Here is a 15,821-nt window from a genome sequence, read left to right as displayed (position 1 = left end):
TGTGCTAAACAATATACTCCAACCATTTGAGTGAACGATTCAATAGGCCAGGGCTCAGTTGTTGTTGTTTTAAATCCTATTCTACCTAAGAATTATCATCTACTTTATTACGTTTTTAAATTGGTTATCCCTGAAAACTTTTATGAAATGTACTAATGCTTTCAAGATATCCCCCCCCACCACCACCATTCTTTGTTACAACTCTTCAGCCAAGAAAATTGACCAAAAACACTACCCAAACCACATTCATAAATATTTTTATCTGTTTTCTTCTACAAGTTTTATATCTTTAGCTCTTAGGTTTATACGATAACACATTTTATTTTTATTTTTTAAAATATATTTTATTGATTTTTTACAGAGAAGAAGGGAGAGAGTTAGAAACATCGATCAGCTGCTTCCTGCACACCCGCTACTGGGGATGTGCCTCAACCAAGGTACATGCCCTTGACCAGAATTGAACCTGGGACCCTTCAGTCTGCAAGCCAATGCTCTATCCACTGAACCAAACCAGACATGGCTATAGCACATTTTAAGTTAAATTTCCTATATAGTGTGAAACAGAAATCCAAATTCATTCTTTTGCATGTGAATATCCTTTTGTCCTAGTATTCTTTCCCCTACTGAATTAGCTTGGCACCCTTGTCACTTTGGGAAATAAAGAATCTAAACTTTGACAAATGAACTCAACTGTGTAAGAAAAATCTGTATTAGTAGTCTCCAAATATTCACTTTCTCCCTTATTTTCATTATAGTACTTATTACAAACTGCAATGGCCTTACTCAGTTTATTTATTTCTTACCTTTCTCTCCTATTATAATGTATACTTCATAGGGACAGGGACTTTGACTTATATACTGATGAATACCCAGAGTCTAAAACAGTACAGTCCTCCCTTAACATCATCAATAGGTTCTGCAACTTTAAATGAAACATCATATAATAAACCCAATTTTACCACAGGCTAATTGATATAAACAAGAGATAAATTCTTATGGCATTAGAATGAAGTAACATTAAATGAGGACCTGCTGCACTGGTCCCAGAGGACACCTAACAATCATTTATTGAAAGGATGAAATATATTTAAAATGACCTGGAAGAAAATACACCAGATGTTAATAATTTGGTTGGACTTGCCATTACAACTAAATTTTTTCTTAATGTTTTACAATGAATATACATTATTATCCGAATCAGATATTAAGTTAAAGTATTTTTGCCAAACGTTTATATTAGCTTCTTTTATAGATCTCCAACTCAATGACACCACCAACTATCAAGTAGATTAAGTCTAAATATTTGACATTATCATTGATGTCTTTCTTTCCCTTATGCCACACATCTAAATTGTCAGTAAGTCCTGTCAGCTCTACTCCCCAAAATATACAATTGATCCTTGAACAACATGGGTTTGAACTGCGTAGGTCCACTTATACAAGAAATTTTTTTTAATATAAATACCTGTATTCTTTTCAATCTATGGTTGGGAGTCTGTAACAGAGGGCCATTGGTATCATCGATCTACATAATTTATATAGAAGACTTGAGTATCCACATTTAGTATCTGAGAGAGGTTCTGGAACCAAATACCCACAGATACTAAGAGAAGTTAAGTTAGGGGGGAGTCAAAAGTTATATGTGAATCTTTGCCTGTGCAGGGATCATTGTCCCTAACCCCCATGTTGTCCAAGAGTCAATGGTATACCCACTCTAATTGCTTCTCACGATCCCAATAACAATCCCAATTTAACCTACTATACAACCAATTGCCTGAATAATACAATAGCAATAGTCTCTTAATCAGTCTTTGTCCCCATTTGTACATCTCCACACACGAGCCACAGGAATAAATCACATCCTATTCCACTACTTTACACCTTAACACTTCCCACCACTACAAACCCAGCGGTTTCCTGGGATGGTCAGAATAAAATTCAAATTCTTCACCTTAGCCTAAAGGCTCTTCTTATTTTAGCTCTAATCTACAATACATTTCCTACTCCCCTTACCCCTTTTCACTGAATTCTACCTACACATTTTTTTTGTCCCTAGCATGTCAAACTCTTTTAATCAAGGACTTTCTTCTTATAGAGTTCCTTCTGCCTAAAATTTTTTTCACCTGGCCTGCTCTGACAATGAGCATCTTAGCTCAAAGGCCACTCCCTAAAAGGACTTCCTTAACAATCTAGCTAAAAGTAACCAACTCTTCTAGTACTCCTAATTGTTACCCTACTTCCTTCTTACCACTTACAATTACCTGATATGAACTTGTCATTTTTCTCTCCCCGCCGCCCACATTAAAATGTAACTTTCACAAAGGACTTTGTTTTCAGTACTTTCTCCCTAATACCTGGACCATTCTTGGCCTATCAAATTTCTCTACTATTTACTGAATAGTTGCTATATTAAACCCTGAAGACAATGAAGAACTGCTTTTGATTCTCCATTAATTACTTCATAAAAATATAAGTTATTTAACTTTTTAATAACTAAGGTATTTTAAATCAAGAATCAAGTCACCTGAAAAATCAAATTAAAAAGCTGGTCACAAAAAAATTAATAAACTATAATGACTCAAAGTAAAATAACATTAAAGAAATAATAAAACAAGCCCTGGCTTGCTAGCTCAGCTGGTTAGAGAGTCATCCCAATTTGCCAAGGTTGAGGGTTCGATCTCCAGTCAGGGCACATATAAGAATCAATCAATGACTGCATAAATATGTTGAACTACAAATCGATGTCTCTCTCTAAAATCAATCAATAGCCCTAGCTGATTTAGCTCAGTGGATACAGCGACAGCCTGCAGACTGAAGGGTCCCGGGTTTGATTTTGGTCAAGGGCACACACTCAGGTTGCTGGCTTCATTCCCAGTAGGGGGCGTGCAAGAGGCAGCCAATCAATGATTCTCTCTCATCACTGATGTTTCTATCTCTCTCCAACTCTCCCTTCCTCTTTGAAATCAACAAAAATATTTTTTAAAAATAATATCATTCAATAAATAAAAATTTTAAAATGCCCTCTTATTCACCTATTCATGTTCACTAAGTAACATCTGTTGTGGGCCTACTATGAGAGTCATCTTGCTCTTAAAACATACAAGCCCTCAGGAAACATATAATAGTACCTAATACATAGAAACAAACACAGAAAAGTGGCCAAAATGGAGAGATAAAGAAACATGTCACAAATGAAAGAAGAAATCTCCAGAAAAAGAACTGAATGAAATGGGAGCAAGCAAGCTACTAAATACAGAGTTCAAAACAATGGTTATAAGGTGGCTCAAGGGTCTTAATGAGACCTTTAAGACACTCTCCCTCTCCCTTCTTCTCTAAAATCAATAAAAATATATAAAAAAAAATAAGTGAACAAGGAATCTAATGAACAAAAACTGATGAATAAGATAGAACCAGAAGCATAAAAACATGGATCAGACTGATGAATCTCAGAGGGAAGGGAGGAGGAATGGGCAGGAAGAGATTAACCAAAGAACTTCTATGCATAATAGAGGTCCGGTGCATGAAATTTGTACACTGAGGGGGGGAGGTCCCTCAGCCTGGCCTGCACCCTCTTGCAGTCTGGGACCCCTTCCTCTTCATTGCCCACCTGCTTGCTGCTCCTTACTGCTTGACTCGCTGCATTTGCCCCCTAGTGGTTAAGGACCTCGGGAGGGCTCCAGGGCATGTCTGGCCTGTCTTGCTCAATTCCTATCAGCCAGACCCCAGCAGCAAGCTAACCTACTGGTCAGAGCATCTGCCCCCCTGGTGGTCAGTGCACATCATAGCGACTAGTGGACCAGTTGAATGTCTCCCCCCTGGTGGTCAGTGCATGTCATAGCAAGCAGTTGAACATCCTTAGCATATCATTAGCACATTATGCTTTGATTGGTTGAATGGCTGACTAGACAACCAGACACTTAGCATATAAGGCTTTTATTATATAGGATATGTATTACCTTTGGACTCAGACAATAGGGTGGTGAAGACTTGGGGTGAGGCTGTAACTGGGTCGAGGGGGACCATGATTTGGAAAGGGAGGTCATCTGTAATACTCTCAACAATAAAGATTTTTTAAATAAGTAAATAAACCTATTAAAGTAAGAAAAAGGGGGAAAAGTACATACAAACTCTCCCTGAACAGTCTAGTTCCACAAAACATCTTATGAAGTGCCATCAGAGAAATTCATATGCTATCTTAGAACTGTTTCTTAAAGATGTGCAAAAATGCATAGAATTAACACCAGTGTTGGTACCATACTAATTTTCCTTTACAAACAGGCCAATTCACAAAGTCAGATGATAGTCAATCAAGGTGACCACTAGCCACTTGTAGTTTAGTGAATCCCGTTATATGTGGCTAGTGTGATTTTTTATTGCATTTCACTAATTAACTTAAATTTTTTTTAACTTATTAATTCCATTACTGGAAAATTTATAAGTATGCCCAGAGCAACGTATGTGTGTGAATCTACATTTTCAATAGTAAAATTTAAATCTAAATACATGTCAATTATTTCTTATGAAAATTGAACATTTGAATTGATATACTGTAGGTGTAAAATATATACTGATTTCAAACAACGTGTATAAAACAAGAATGTGAAATGTCTTGTTTTTATGTAGATTAAATGTTGACATATTTCAGATATATTGGATTAAATTTCACCTTTTCTCTTTACTTTTACAATGGGGCTATTAGAAACTTTTAAAGTACATATGTAGCCCTAACCAATTTGGCTCAGTAGTACAGCGTTGGCCTGCGGACTGGGGTTCCCAGGTTCGATTCCAGTCAAGAGTATGTGCCTTGGTTTCGGGCATATCCCCAGTGGGGAGTGTGCAGGAGGCAGCTGATCGATGTTTCTCTCTCATTGATGTTTCTAACTATCACTCTCCCTTCCTCTCTGTAAAAAATCAATAAAATATATTTTTTTAAAAATAAAAGTACGTATGTAACTCATATTTTATTTCTGTTTGACAACAATGGTCAAAAGATTACTTACAACATTCTTAAAACAAGATTCCAATGATTTGAGAATTCCTCAGGGCACTACAATTGCCTTAAAAGATTGTGCCCTAGCAAGATGGAGTCTTACAGGTATTTGCCTATGCTTTAGTTTTAGCTCTATTACTACATAGAAATACTACCACTGAAAGAACATGTCATGTGAAACCGCTTTAAAGTAAACACTAATTACATTTAAAGTTGGTGATTTTCTGAAAGCAAGTCAAGATAGAAATATGGGTAGGAAATTAATCTTTCTTTTCTGTGATAATTCAAATGTGAGTACATCCTATAAAGTAAAGCAAAAGTACTGAAAGGAGTAAACAGTCGTCCTTCAATATGATCCAAAAGTACAAACACAGTGACAGACTCGTTTTATTTATTTTTAAAAATATATTTTATTGATTTTTCACAGAGAGGAAGAGAGAGGGATAGAGAGCTAGAAACCATCGATGAGAGAGAAACATCGACCAGCTGCCTCCTGCACACCCCCCACCGGGGATGTGCCCACACCAATGTACATGCCCTTGACCGGAATTGAACTTGGGACCTTTCAGTCGGCAAACTGACGCTCTATCCACTGAGCCAAACCGGTTTTGGCGACAGATTCATTTTAAATGTAGGTTTCTTGCTACAGTATGCACCGAAGTGTACAACTTTTAAATGCTCATCCTGTGCCCTGTTGCAACAAAACAGAGTTCTTGATACTCCCCAGGATAAAAAAAAAAGCCAAACTATCAGCTTTTTCATACCTTTAACTACAGATTAAAATGTGAATTTTAAGAATTTTAATTGCATTTTTACTTGTCAATTGCTTCTTTAAAGATCTACATAAAAATTTATTTTTAATATACAAGAGCAAATCACATAAGCATTACAATGTCAGCTACTGAAAGAATTATCTTCAAAAGTTAAGAATCACTAGACTGAAAACTACTCAACTTTATGGAGGCCCTTGTACAGAAGACTTCACGACGACGAATATAAGTAACAAGTTTGTCAAAGTATTACTATCATGAACCAATCTGATGTTTGTTTTTCTATACTTCTCCCAATGTAAAATTTCAAGCAAAATGAACAGGAGGTGGCTTTTAGAAGCTCGATTTTAAGTGAAACGTCACTTCTAACATCAAGGCAAGGAGGCAGGGACAAAAGAAAAGCTGGGATTAAAATATTTCTGAAGTATTAAGTATAAATCTTTGGGTATGGCTTTCATGGACAATTTAGAAAGGAATATTATGCTACAAGGGAAGGAAGTTCAAGATACTTCAGTAACAATCTTCTACTTATTTATTGTATTTTGTGTGTAGATATGCAAGTAGCAAACAGTACAGGCATACTTTAAAGATATTGTGGGTTGGGTTCCAGACCACTGCAATAAAGTGAGCATCACAATAAAGCCAGCCATAATTGTTTTGCTGATGGAAGTTCTTGCCTTCAATTTGTAAAAAAACTCAACATATATGAAGTATAATAAAGCAAACCACAATAAAAGAAGTATGTCTGTATAGTAAAAAGGCTAGGCCTAGTTATTCAGAGATTAGAGAATTGTTCTGTAAATAAAAACAATGCATATACTCCTAGGCTAGATGAAGTTTTCTTTGGTTAAATAAAAATGAAAGAACAATTAATCTATGATCTGATTTCCCTGTGCTCTTAACATTCATCTCCAAAGTTCAGAGGCTAATTTTTAAACGGATAAATGTAGAAAAGGAAAATAAATAAAAATGGTAATCCTTCAAAACTAAAAACAAAAAATAACAAACCCACCAATGCATATATATATTAAATCTAGTTTTTCAAGAGTTTCAAGATTTTTTCAAATTTCAAATATGGTGTTCATCTCAAAGTATCTTAATTATTACTGAGAGAAAATAAAATATTTGTGTTTTTATTTATTATAAAAACACAAATATTTGGAATCTTCCTGTATACCAAGTTAAACACTTTTGATTCAAACCAATTCTATTTATAAAAAATAGTTATTTTTGTTTTGCTTGCTTTTTCAGTAGACTGTTTTTCAGAGACCTTTTAGGTTCACAATAAAATTGAGCAGAAAGTACAGAGAGTTCCTATATATCCCTTGTAGGGTTTTGTTGCTGTTTGTTGTTAACTGATTAGGAAAAAAATTTTTGCTAGATTAACTGCTTAGGAAAAAAAAATAGTTGTAAGTATAAAGCAAAGATGGAACTCTATCCCGGATCAGTCTGCATTCTGCTGCTACCAGGACCTGACAATGGCAGGTATTAAGAGAGAGTACTGAACTTTCTCTACTTAGCTTGAAGCTTGCAAAGAAACTAGGTGCCAGAGGAGAGAAATATTAATCCTCTGATATGGTTCTGGTCCTGACAATCACCTTCTTGTCGATTTTCTTTTAAGTCTGGGTTTACTTGATGGCTCCACAAATTAGCTTAGATAAAGACATGAGAAGTATTTACACAATGTCAAGTTTACCGATAAGCATGCATGCAAAAAATAAGCTGCAATGAAAAGATACTCAACTCTTACTAATCAGAGAAATACAGATTGGCAAAGGTTGAAGCAAGTAGTGAAAAGACATGGAGAAAAAGGCTCCTAAATATAGATGATAGGATAAATACAACTAGAACCGCTGATGGTAGATTAAAAAATACGTATGAATGGTCTCCAAGCCAGGTTTCTACTTCTGGATATAAACCAAGATGATATTCATTCTGTCTAGAGAAGCAATATATAGTGATATATAAAAATGGAGCCTGGCTAGCGTGGCTCAGTGATTGAGCATCATCAACCTATGATCTAAGGGAGTCACAGTTCGATTCCTGGTCAGGCCCAAGACTTGATCCCCAGTGAGGGGCATGCAGGGGACAGCCAATCAATGATTCTTTCTCATCACTGATGTTTCTCTCTCTCTCTTCCTCTCTGAAATCAATAAAAATATATTTTTTTTGGGGGGGGGAGGGAAGAATGGAAACAATATATTGCAAAAAAAGATAAAAAGGCAAAAAGTTGGGCAAATATCCATCAATAGGGCAATAGATAATCTTAATCTGATATAATAAAAGGCTAATATGCAAATAGACTGAACAGGGAACAAATGAACAACAGAACAACTGGTAGCTATGACAGGCACTGACCACCACGGGGCATGCACAGAACATGGCGGGCATCAGCTGGCAAGATAGTGGAGCAGGTTAACCGGGGCACCAGACCAAGGTGGGGCGCCAGTTGCTGTCACCAGGAAAAGCCTCAGGTAGTTACTGAAAATTCTTTGCTCCTGCACACCAAGATCCCATCCGGTGTGCTTGCACCTGCTGCCGGCGCTGGCCCCACTCGCACCCGCTACTGGCACTGTGCAAGCCTCAGCAGTAGGAGCGGGGCTGCTGACAGACAGGGGGCCAGGGAGCGAAAGGGGCCGGGTGGGGATGAGGAGGATGGGCCAAAACCGGCCCCTATGCCTACCGCAGGCTCGCAGCCCACAGTTCCTTTCAAGGTACACAGATTCATGCACTGGGATCCTAGTCTAAACCAGCGTTTTTCAACCGCTGTTCCGCGGCACACTAGATGTTGCCTGGTGTGCCGTAGGTGCAGACAAGACAAGAATTTTATAATTTTTCACTATTTTGTTTACTTAATATTTCATAATAAAGTAATTATAAAATACTTTCTTTGTGTTTATTTGATTCCTATTCAAGAGAATTACTTTATATATAGTCAATATAGGCACAGAGTTAAATTTTTTAACATTTTCTAATGGTGGTGTGCCTCGTGATTTTTTTCATGAAACAAGTGTGCCTTTGCCCAAAAAAGGTTGAAAAACACTGGTCTACACTAATAAAAGAGAAACATGCAAATTAACTATCACTCCACTACACCCACAACCAATCAGGGGCGAATATGCAATTTAGCCCAACAAAGATGGTGGTGGCGGCCACAGAGCTGGAGCCCCCATCCCCTAGCAAGCCAACCCTCTACTCAAGGCTACAAAGTTTCAATTATAGAAGATAAATAAATCCCAGATACCTGCTTCCAGCTGGCCCTGGCCTCTGCTCAAGGAGGCGCTGAAAAAAATAGAAAGAAAAGAAGAAAAGGAGGGGTTGGGAGCCTGGATCTGGAGAGGGCACGGCCAGCCTGAAAACAGCCCTCAGCTCCTCACCTAGGCTGGCCACACTCCCATGGGGTAAGGGTCCCCACTGGGGAGGGCTTGGCCAGCCTGCAAACAGCCATCAGTCCTCACCCAGGCTGGCCAGGCACCCCAGTGAGAATATCCACCCTAAAGGGGGTGTGGCCAGCATGAAAATAGCCCTCAGACCCTCACACCATCAGTGAGGGTCAGTTGGAGGTGATCAGGACAGCAGGGGTGGGGGAGCAGGCCAGTGGGGAGGTTAGGTGGGGACAAGCAGGCCAGCAAGGGAGGCTGTCGGGGGCAAGCACACTGGCACGGGAGGCAGGGGTGATCAGGCTGGTGGGGGGGGGGGGGCATTTGGGGGCGAGAAAGCCAGCGGCGGGGAGCAGCTGGGGACACGTGGGCCGGCAGGCAGAGTGGTTAGGGACAATCAGGCAGGCAAGCGAGTGGTTAGGATCCTACAGTCCTGGATTGCAAAAGGGATGTCCGACTGCCGGTTTAGGCCCAATCCCTGTAGGACATCCTTCAAGGGGTCCCAGATTGGAGAGGGTGCAGGCCAGGCTGAGGGACACGTGCATGAATTTCGTGCACCAGGCCTCTAGTATAGTCATAAAATGCAAAGTATTCTGCTGTTAAAATAAAGAACCAGAGCCACAACTAAAATTAAAAATCCCCTCATCCCCCAAAATTGACCAAGTTTAATTTTAAGTTGCAAGAGGATACACAAAGTATATGTATCATGAAATCAAAATATCTCTATATATAAAGAGTTAATATGCTAATTGGCCCTAATGGAGTTACAGTAACAACCAATTTGCACACTGACAGACCAATGGGCAGATGTGTGCACGCAGCAGGGGGCAGGAGGCCAGAGCCAAGTTTCCAGAAGTCTGAGGAGAGTGCTTTAAAGGAGCCTAGACTGCAAAGAAGGAAGAGGAAGCGGCCACGGGGAGCTCTTCCAATTCCCCTGCACGGACACCCTATCCCAGCCCCCGCACGCCCAGGGGAACAGGGAGACTGACTGGACAGGAGAAGACTCAGGCTCGGGGTAGCTGCAGCCCACACCTCCAGCTCCTGATCTCTTCCCCACCATCCCTGCCAGGGGTGCCCACAACAATAGTACACCTGAGACCCGCCACTGCTGGGCACATTCCACTGGGGCTAGACACGCCTCTCCTCCCTACAACTCCAGACCCAGGAAAAGACAGGCCTGAGTGGCCCTCCAGGATCAGACCATTTCCCCCCAACAGCAGCAACGCCATCTCCACAGTAGAAGCACGCTGAACCTCGCTGGGGGGATGGTTAAACCCACCCTCCTAGCCTGCCTGGCTCCGCCCTGGCCCAGCCCGGCCCCCATCCCACTCCAGGAGATTGGAGCTCCACCCTGAGCAGATACAACTTCAAAACAGTCACGTACAATAATGACGCCAAGCAGGAAGGTTTGACAGTTACTCCCCCTTCGGCCTCGCCACCCCCCTAACGTCCGACCCCTGCCATCACCTCCAGGAATGACCACCACTGCAGGGCTGCTGGCCAGAGCCCACCCCTCTGAGGCCTGCAAAACTGTCTGCAAAGCTTCCACAGCTACAGTCCCAGGAAACAATCATGTTCTCCTCCCCTAACCAACACATGCCACCTGCTAGGGTACCCATGGGCTTAAAAATAACAATCCCTTCCCGTTTAGATATCATTTACTTGATTAAACATTTGTAGGTTTATTAGCTCAGAACCTCCTCATGACAACCCAGTGAGGTAGGCAGAGAAAAGATTACAATTCCATGAGATATGCATATGTATTCAGAAATGAAGCTCAGAGAGGAAAAGTGTCCCCAAGGGGCAGCACATGCCCCACAGGGGGTGGGGGCAATTTGATTTTAAGTGGTAGCAATTCGAGAATGAGTTAACAGTAATGTTTTTGCATTTCTCATGGTTCTAGGGAGCCTCATCTACAGCGTATCCAACATAATAAAAGGCTAATATGCAAATGACCAAATGGTGGAATGACCGGTCACTATGATGCGCGCTGACCACCAGGGTGATCAGTGTGCTCCCACAGGGGGAGCACCACTCAGCCAGAAGCCGGGGTCACAGCTGGCGAGCACAGCATCAGTGGTGGGAGCTCTCCTGCCTCCATGGCAATGCTAAGGATGCCCGACTGATGGCTCAGGCCCACTAAGCCACCAGTCAGACATCCCCCCAGGGCTCTGAACTGTGAGAGGGCGCAGGCCAGGCTGAGGGACCCCCCCCTCCAGGGACCCCCCCAGGAACCCCTCCCCCACTCCCCCTCCAAATGCACAAATTTCAGGCACTGGGCCTCTACAATAAATATAAAACAAATCAAGGTAATATAGCATATACTACTGCAGATACATACATATATAGCTAAAAGTATGGAAATGGCAATGAGAATGAAATACATTAATTTCAGGTGACTATGTTAAATTTTACCTGAGCCCTGTGCTTTTGGAAAGCAGTACCGGTTAAGAAAGAAATCCACTCCCATCATTTTTTGTTCTGGGGAACAAGTAAAAAAAGGATTCTGCTCTTAAGACTCCCTGATTTACCTGCCTCAGGTTCCCCCCCCCCCCCGCCTTTTTTTTTTTTTTTAGATGTTTCTCATAGCCTAAAAAAGAAATCATTTGCCATCCCCGGGTGGGGGGGGTGGTGGGAATTCGGAGTGGCCTTGATGGACACGTTTCCTCTCAATTGCGATAGCCTAAAAAAGAAATCATTTCCTTAATTGGCTGGTACATTATATCTTTGACCCTGGAGTGGTTGCTTATTTCTGGGATAAGAAGATGCATACTTAAATGTAATGGTAGCAGAACCTTTTTTTTTTTTTTTTTTTAAACAAAGGAACTTGTTATTCTATGTAGTTTTCTGCTTAAAATATTTCTAAATTAATTTTGAAATTATTTTTGAAATTTGATGTAGTCAGAAGAGGTCACAGAAGTCAATCCATTAGTCAGTTTTCTGATATGTTAAATAAGCACATTAACACATACCCAATCTAATCCACTAGGTTGTTATAAATAAAAGTGTTTTTGCTAATCATCAAGTGGTACAATACATTTGTAATTCAGTCTGAGCCAATTAGTTTGGTATGGTAAAGCAGCATTCTGATTAGAATAAAGTTACGGATTAGATTATCATATAGACCTTTACTCTGTTTCAGGGGCAACACTACACTCTTACTACAGAGAGAGCAATGCAGCTATACTGCAAATGAACACACTATCAGTTACAGAGGAGCTAGGAAAGTCTATGTTATGTCTCAATCCATACCCAACACAAGAACTACTGAGCAGATAACCCAAAGAATTTGGTGGGTGGGCTGGTGCTCAATCTTTATATGAGGAAACTGGCACACCCAGCACACACACGCAAAGTTTTGTTTGGAAAGTGTAGATGTGGTTCATGTGGAAGATATGCATCTTTTTTTTTCTTTTTTCCTTTTATTGGCACTGTAAAGTGAAACTTTGAAAACATAAAATTTCATGGTAAAGTGCCCTGGGTTATCTTTTGAGTTGGTTTCAAATTGCTTTACTCCAAAGTGCTTCTGGAATACTTGGTGAGTACCAGGAAGTGATTTTGTTAATGTAGAACAAAACCAACAACAGTTAAAATTTAACTTAAAAAAAAAAAAATGAACCCAGTATCTAGACAACAAATCTAAAAAAGATAAATAGAGGTAAAATGCTAAAATCTGGGATAATAAAGGAACTTTCCATCTTCACAATATTCTATAATAGCTGGACTGAAGGAATATGGTCTATTCTCATGAGGCTTACAGAGAAGAGTAACCAACTTTCTTTGCATATAAGGTCTCCTTTTTTAAAAAAATTCATTAAATTGGGGGTGACACTGGTCAACATGAACATATAGGTTCCAGGTGTGGGTTTCTGTTACAAGATCTGTAAATTGCACTTTGTGCCACCACCTAGTCAAATCTTCTTCTGTCACCATATAAAGTCTTCTTAACCTCTCCACACCAAGAAGTTTGAAATGTATTTGGAATCACCCATGTTGATTTGTGTTTCTCCTCCTCCCCCAAGAACCAGTAAATAAAACAGATTCTTTATTTTATTTAAATTACAAGAATATGGAAGTGAAGCTTTAACTAAAATTTAACTATTTAACTAAAGTTAAAATGCGTGGTCCTATTTTCAAACAAAATAAAGTTTGCAGTCTAGCAACTTAAAAACACAGAATGTCAAATTAGAAGACCCTAAAGCAGGTTTCAAAGCACTTTCGTCAGAGCTGATGGTCTTAACATGTACTAGAATTCAAAACCCTTAGGTTAATATTGCCTTTTAGTATGTAGTAGTATATATATTTATAATCTCAGAGAGGCTAACAATCTTAACTGCTGATCCTCTTTGTGATTTATAGAATTAAACCAAAGAAGAGTCAGAAACTGAACAATATCAAATTCCCAATACGTAACATATGCCCAAGAAACTACTGATTAATCTCATTTCCTTCCACTAATGAGACTATATGCACAGTCAGGAAAGTTGCAATACCTTAAGAAAACCAAAATTATTGTTCACTGAAAACGTTTTGGATGCAAATACGCTGGCACCAACTGCTTCCACGCAAACAGATGCAAAAACTGTAATATTTCTAGCAAAGTGTGGCAAGCCTTTGCCTGCAAAATCACTGACCAAAAATGGTAATGGCGTGTGCAGGGCTACAGAAAATGACAAAATGTCCTAGTTGAGAATATTGAAGAATACTGTTTTACAGCACACACTGGAATTACAGTTGACACGGAGGGGAAAAAATATGTAACTTAAGCAAAGTGTCCACCACCTGGCATATTCTGAGCATGTTTACTTTTTAGAGACTGGGGTAAATTTTTACGGACTTTTAAGAAGTTTAGGTTATCATATAGACCTCCACTTGTTTTTGTTCGTGCCCCCTGCGTCATGCCCACACCTTGCATGCTGAGTTCTGAAGCACAGCCAAACTGTTTACAGGTAAAAAGACACTTTCCAGGCGTCCATGGAGAGGCCGGGCAGGCGAGGGTTAAAGCGGACACTTCCAAGCTAGACGAGCGCAGGGAGAGCTCAGCAGGCAGCGGACGGCCCGGCACGGCCACGAAAAGCGGCTGCAAGGCCACCGGTTCTCAATCCCGCCAGCGCCGGGCTCACAGGGGCCACCGCGCCCTCCAGGGCTGTTCAAGAAAGGCCTTATTTCTATTTTCCTTATCGAGATGGACAGACCTCCCCGGCGCGTCTGTGCCGGCCTTCGGGGAGACGTGCCCAACAAGGCCGCTCCGGATCCCCACGCCCCCCGCCCGGCGCTGGCGAGCCGCACCCCCCAATCGATTCCACCGAGGCGGGGGTTCTAGAACTCGACTCCCACGGGTGGTACCGAGGCCGGGGCAGATGAACCTCCGAGGCGGAGACGCTCCGGGACGGCCGCCAAGCCGCAGCTGCGACCAACGCAGCGGCCGTGGAACCTCCCCGGGACGTGCCAGGGGGCCAGGCGGTTCGGCGGGCGACAGACGCCCACGACCCTCCCGCCGCGGGAGACGCCAGGGAGACGCGGGTCCCTTGGGGCGGAGCGGGGGGCTCCTGGGGTTCGGCGTTCGCCCCTCAGCCCCGACCCCCGCGGCGCCCCAGAGCCTCGCCGCCCCCGCCGCGTCAGCCCACGCCTCGCGCTCCCTTCCACTCACCATCTTCGCCGAGGCGGTCACAGGGACGCGGGGCAGGGAGTCGGCGGGCGCCGAATGTCCTCACAGCAGCGCGGCCGAGCAACCCAGCGAGGCGGCGACGCAGGGCGCGAGCCGACCAAGGGGGAGGGCGCGTGAGCGCGCCGCGGGGCCCTAACGCGACTGCGCACGCACGTCACGCGCTGCTCGCCGTTGCCACGCAACCAGAAGACCGGGTAACGCCCCGCCCGGGGGGTTGTCTCCGGGACTGCAAGCGGGAGAAGGTCTTCCTCTCCTTCTGGAGAATGGGGTCCCCTCACCTCACCAGCTCCGGTTTGAGGGGAGTAGAGATGGGTCCTCTCCTGCGAGGGGCGAGGAGGCGGAGCTTGGCCTGGCACCTGCGGGGCCAGCGGCCCTTCTCCATCCCCCCCCAAAGGGGCGGGGCCACGTGGCGGCCCGCCCACTGGGGGGAAGCTGTTGGCCTTACAAGGAAGTGGCTACCTGGCCAGGTGTGCGCCGCCGCCGGGGCGGGGCCTGGGAGGGGGACGAGGCGGGGAAGCGGGGCTGTGGGGATGGAGTCGCGAGGCCCGGCGGGAGCTGGGGCGCGGGCGGTGGCGGAGGCGCGGGCGGTGGCGGAGGGGTACGCATCCCGCATATTTTACCTACTTTGGTGCGATTCCCGCCATCCTCCCCTGATTGGCCCAGCCGGGCATGTTGGGCCCTCGTCTAAGGGGGGGAAAAAAATCTGCACATTTTTTTCCTCCTTCCGGAGGCGATTTTGGCCTTACCGAGCGCTCTGAGTCACCGCTAATTTCAGGTCTGGAAAAAACAGGGAGTGATTTATTTATCTTTGGGTACAGCCCCGGGAAAGGAGGCTGGCGAGGCGGTCCGCTGGGTGTAGCTGGGAAACGGCCGACTGGTTTTGGGATGATGGCGCCGACCCCGCTGCCCCGTTTTTGGGGGGTTTTAAATTTGGGATTGTGTTTTGCGTTTTTGTTTGTTTTTTTTAATGGGCGGTTGCATCAGAAACACAGTTTTCAGACGACCAGAAGGAA

General features: G+C 42.8%; 1 protein-coding gene across 1 annotated transcript in view; it reads right to left on the bottom strand.

The window, feature by feature from the left end:
• Positions 1-15,063, bottom strand: part of DSTN (destrin, actin depolymerizing factor) — a 36,061-nt gene extending 20,998 nt beyond the window's left edge. Inside the window, exon 1 of the mRNA XM_036419122.2 lies at positions 14,791-15,063. Within this exon, the coding sequence (XP_036275015.1) occupies positions 14,791-14,793 (3 nt within the window). The 5' untranslated portion in view covers positions 14,794-15,063. The remainder of the gene's footprint in view (positions 1-14,790) is intronic.
• Between the last annotated feature and the right edge of the window lie 758 nt (positions 15,064-15,821).

The sequence above is a fragment of the Pipistrellus kuhlii genome, unplaced genomic scaffold (assembly GCF_014108245.1).
Source record: "Pipistrellus kuhlii isolate mPipKuh1 unplaced genomic scaffold, mPipKuh1.p scaffold_m20_p_6, whole genome shotgun sequence".
Classification (NCBI taxonomy): Eukaryota; Metazoa; Chordata; class Mammalia; order Chiroptera; family Vespertilionidae; genus Pipistrellus; species Pipistrellus kuhlii.
Note: the sequence above shows the minus strand (reverse complement) of the source record. Positions and strands in the feature narration are given on the sequence as shown.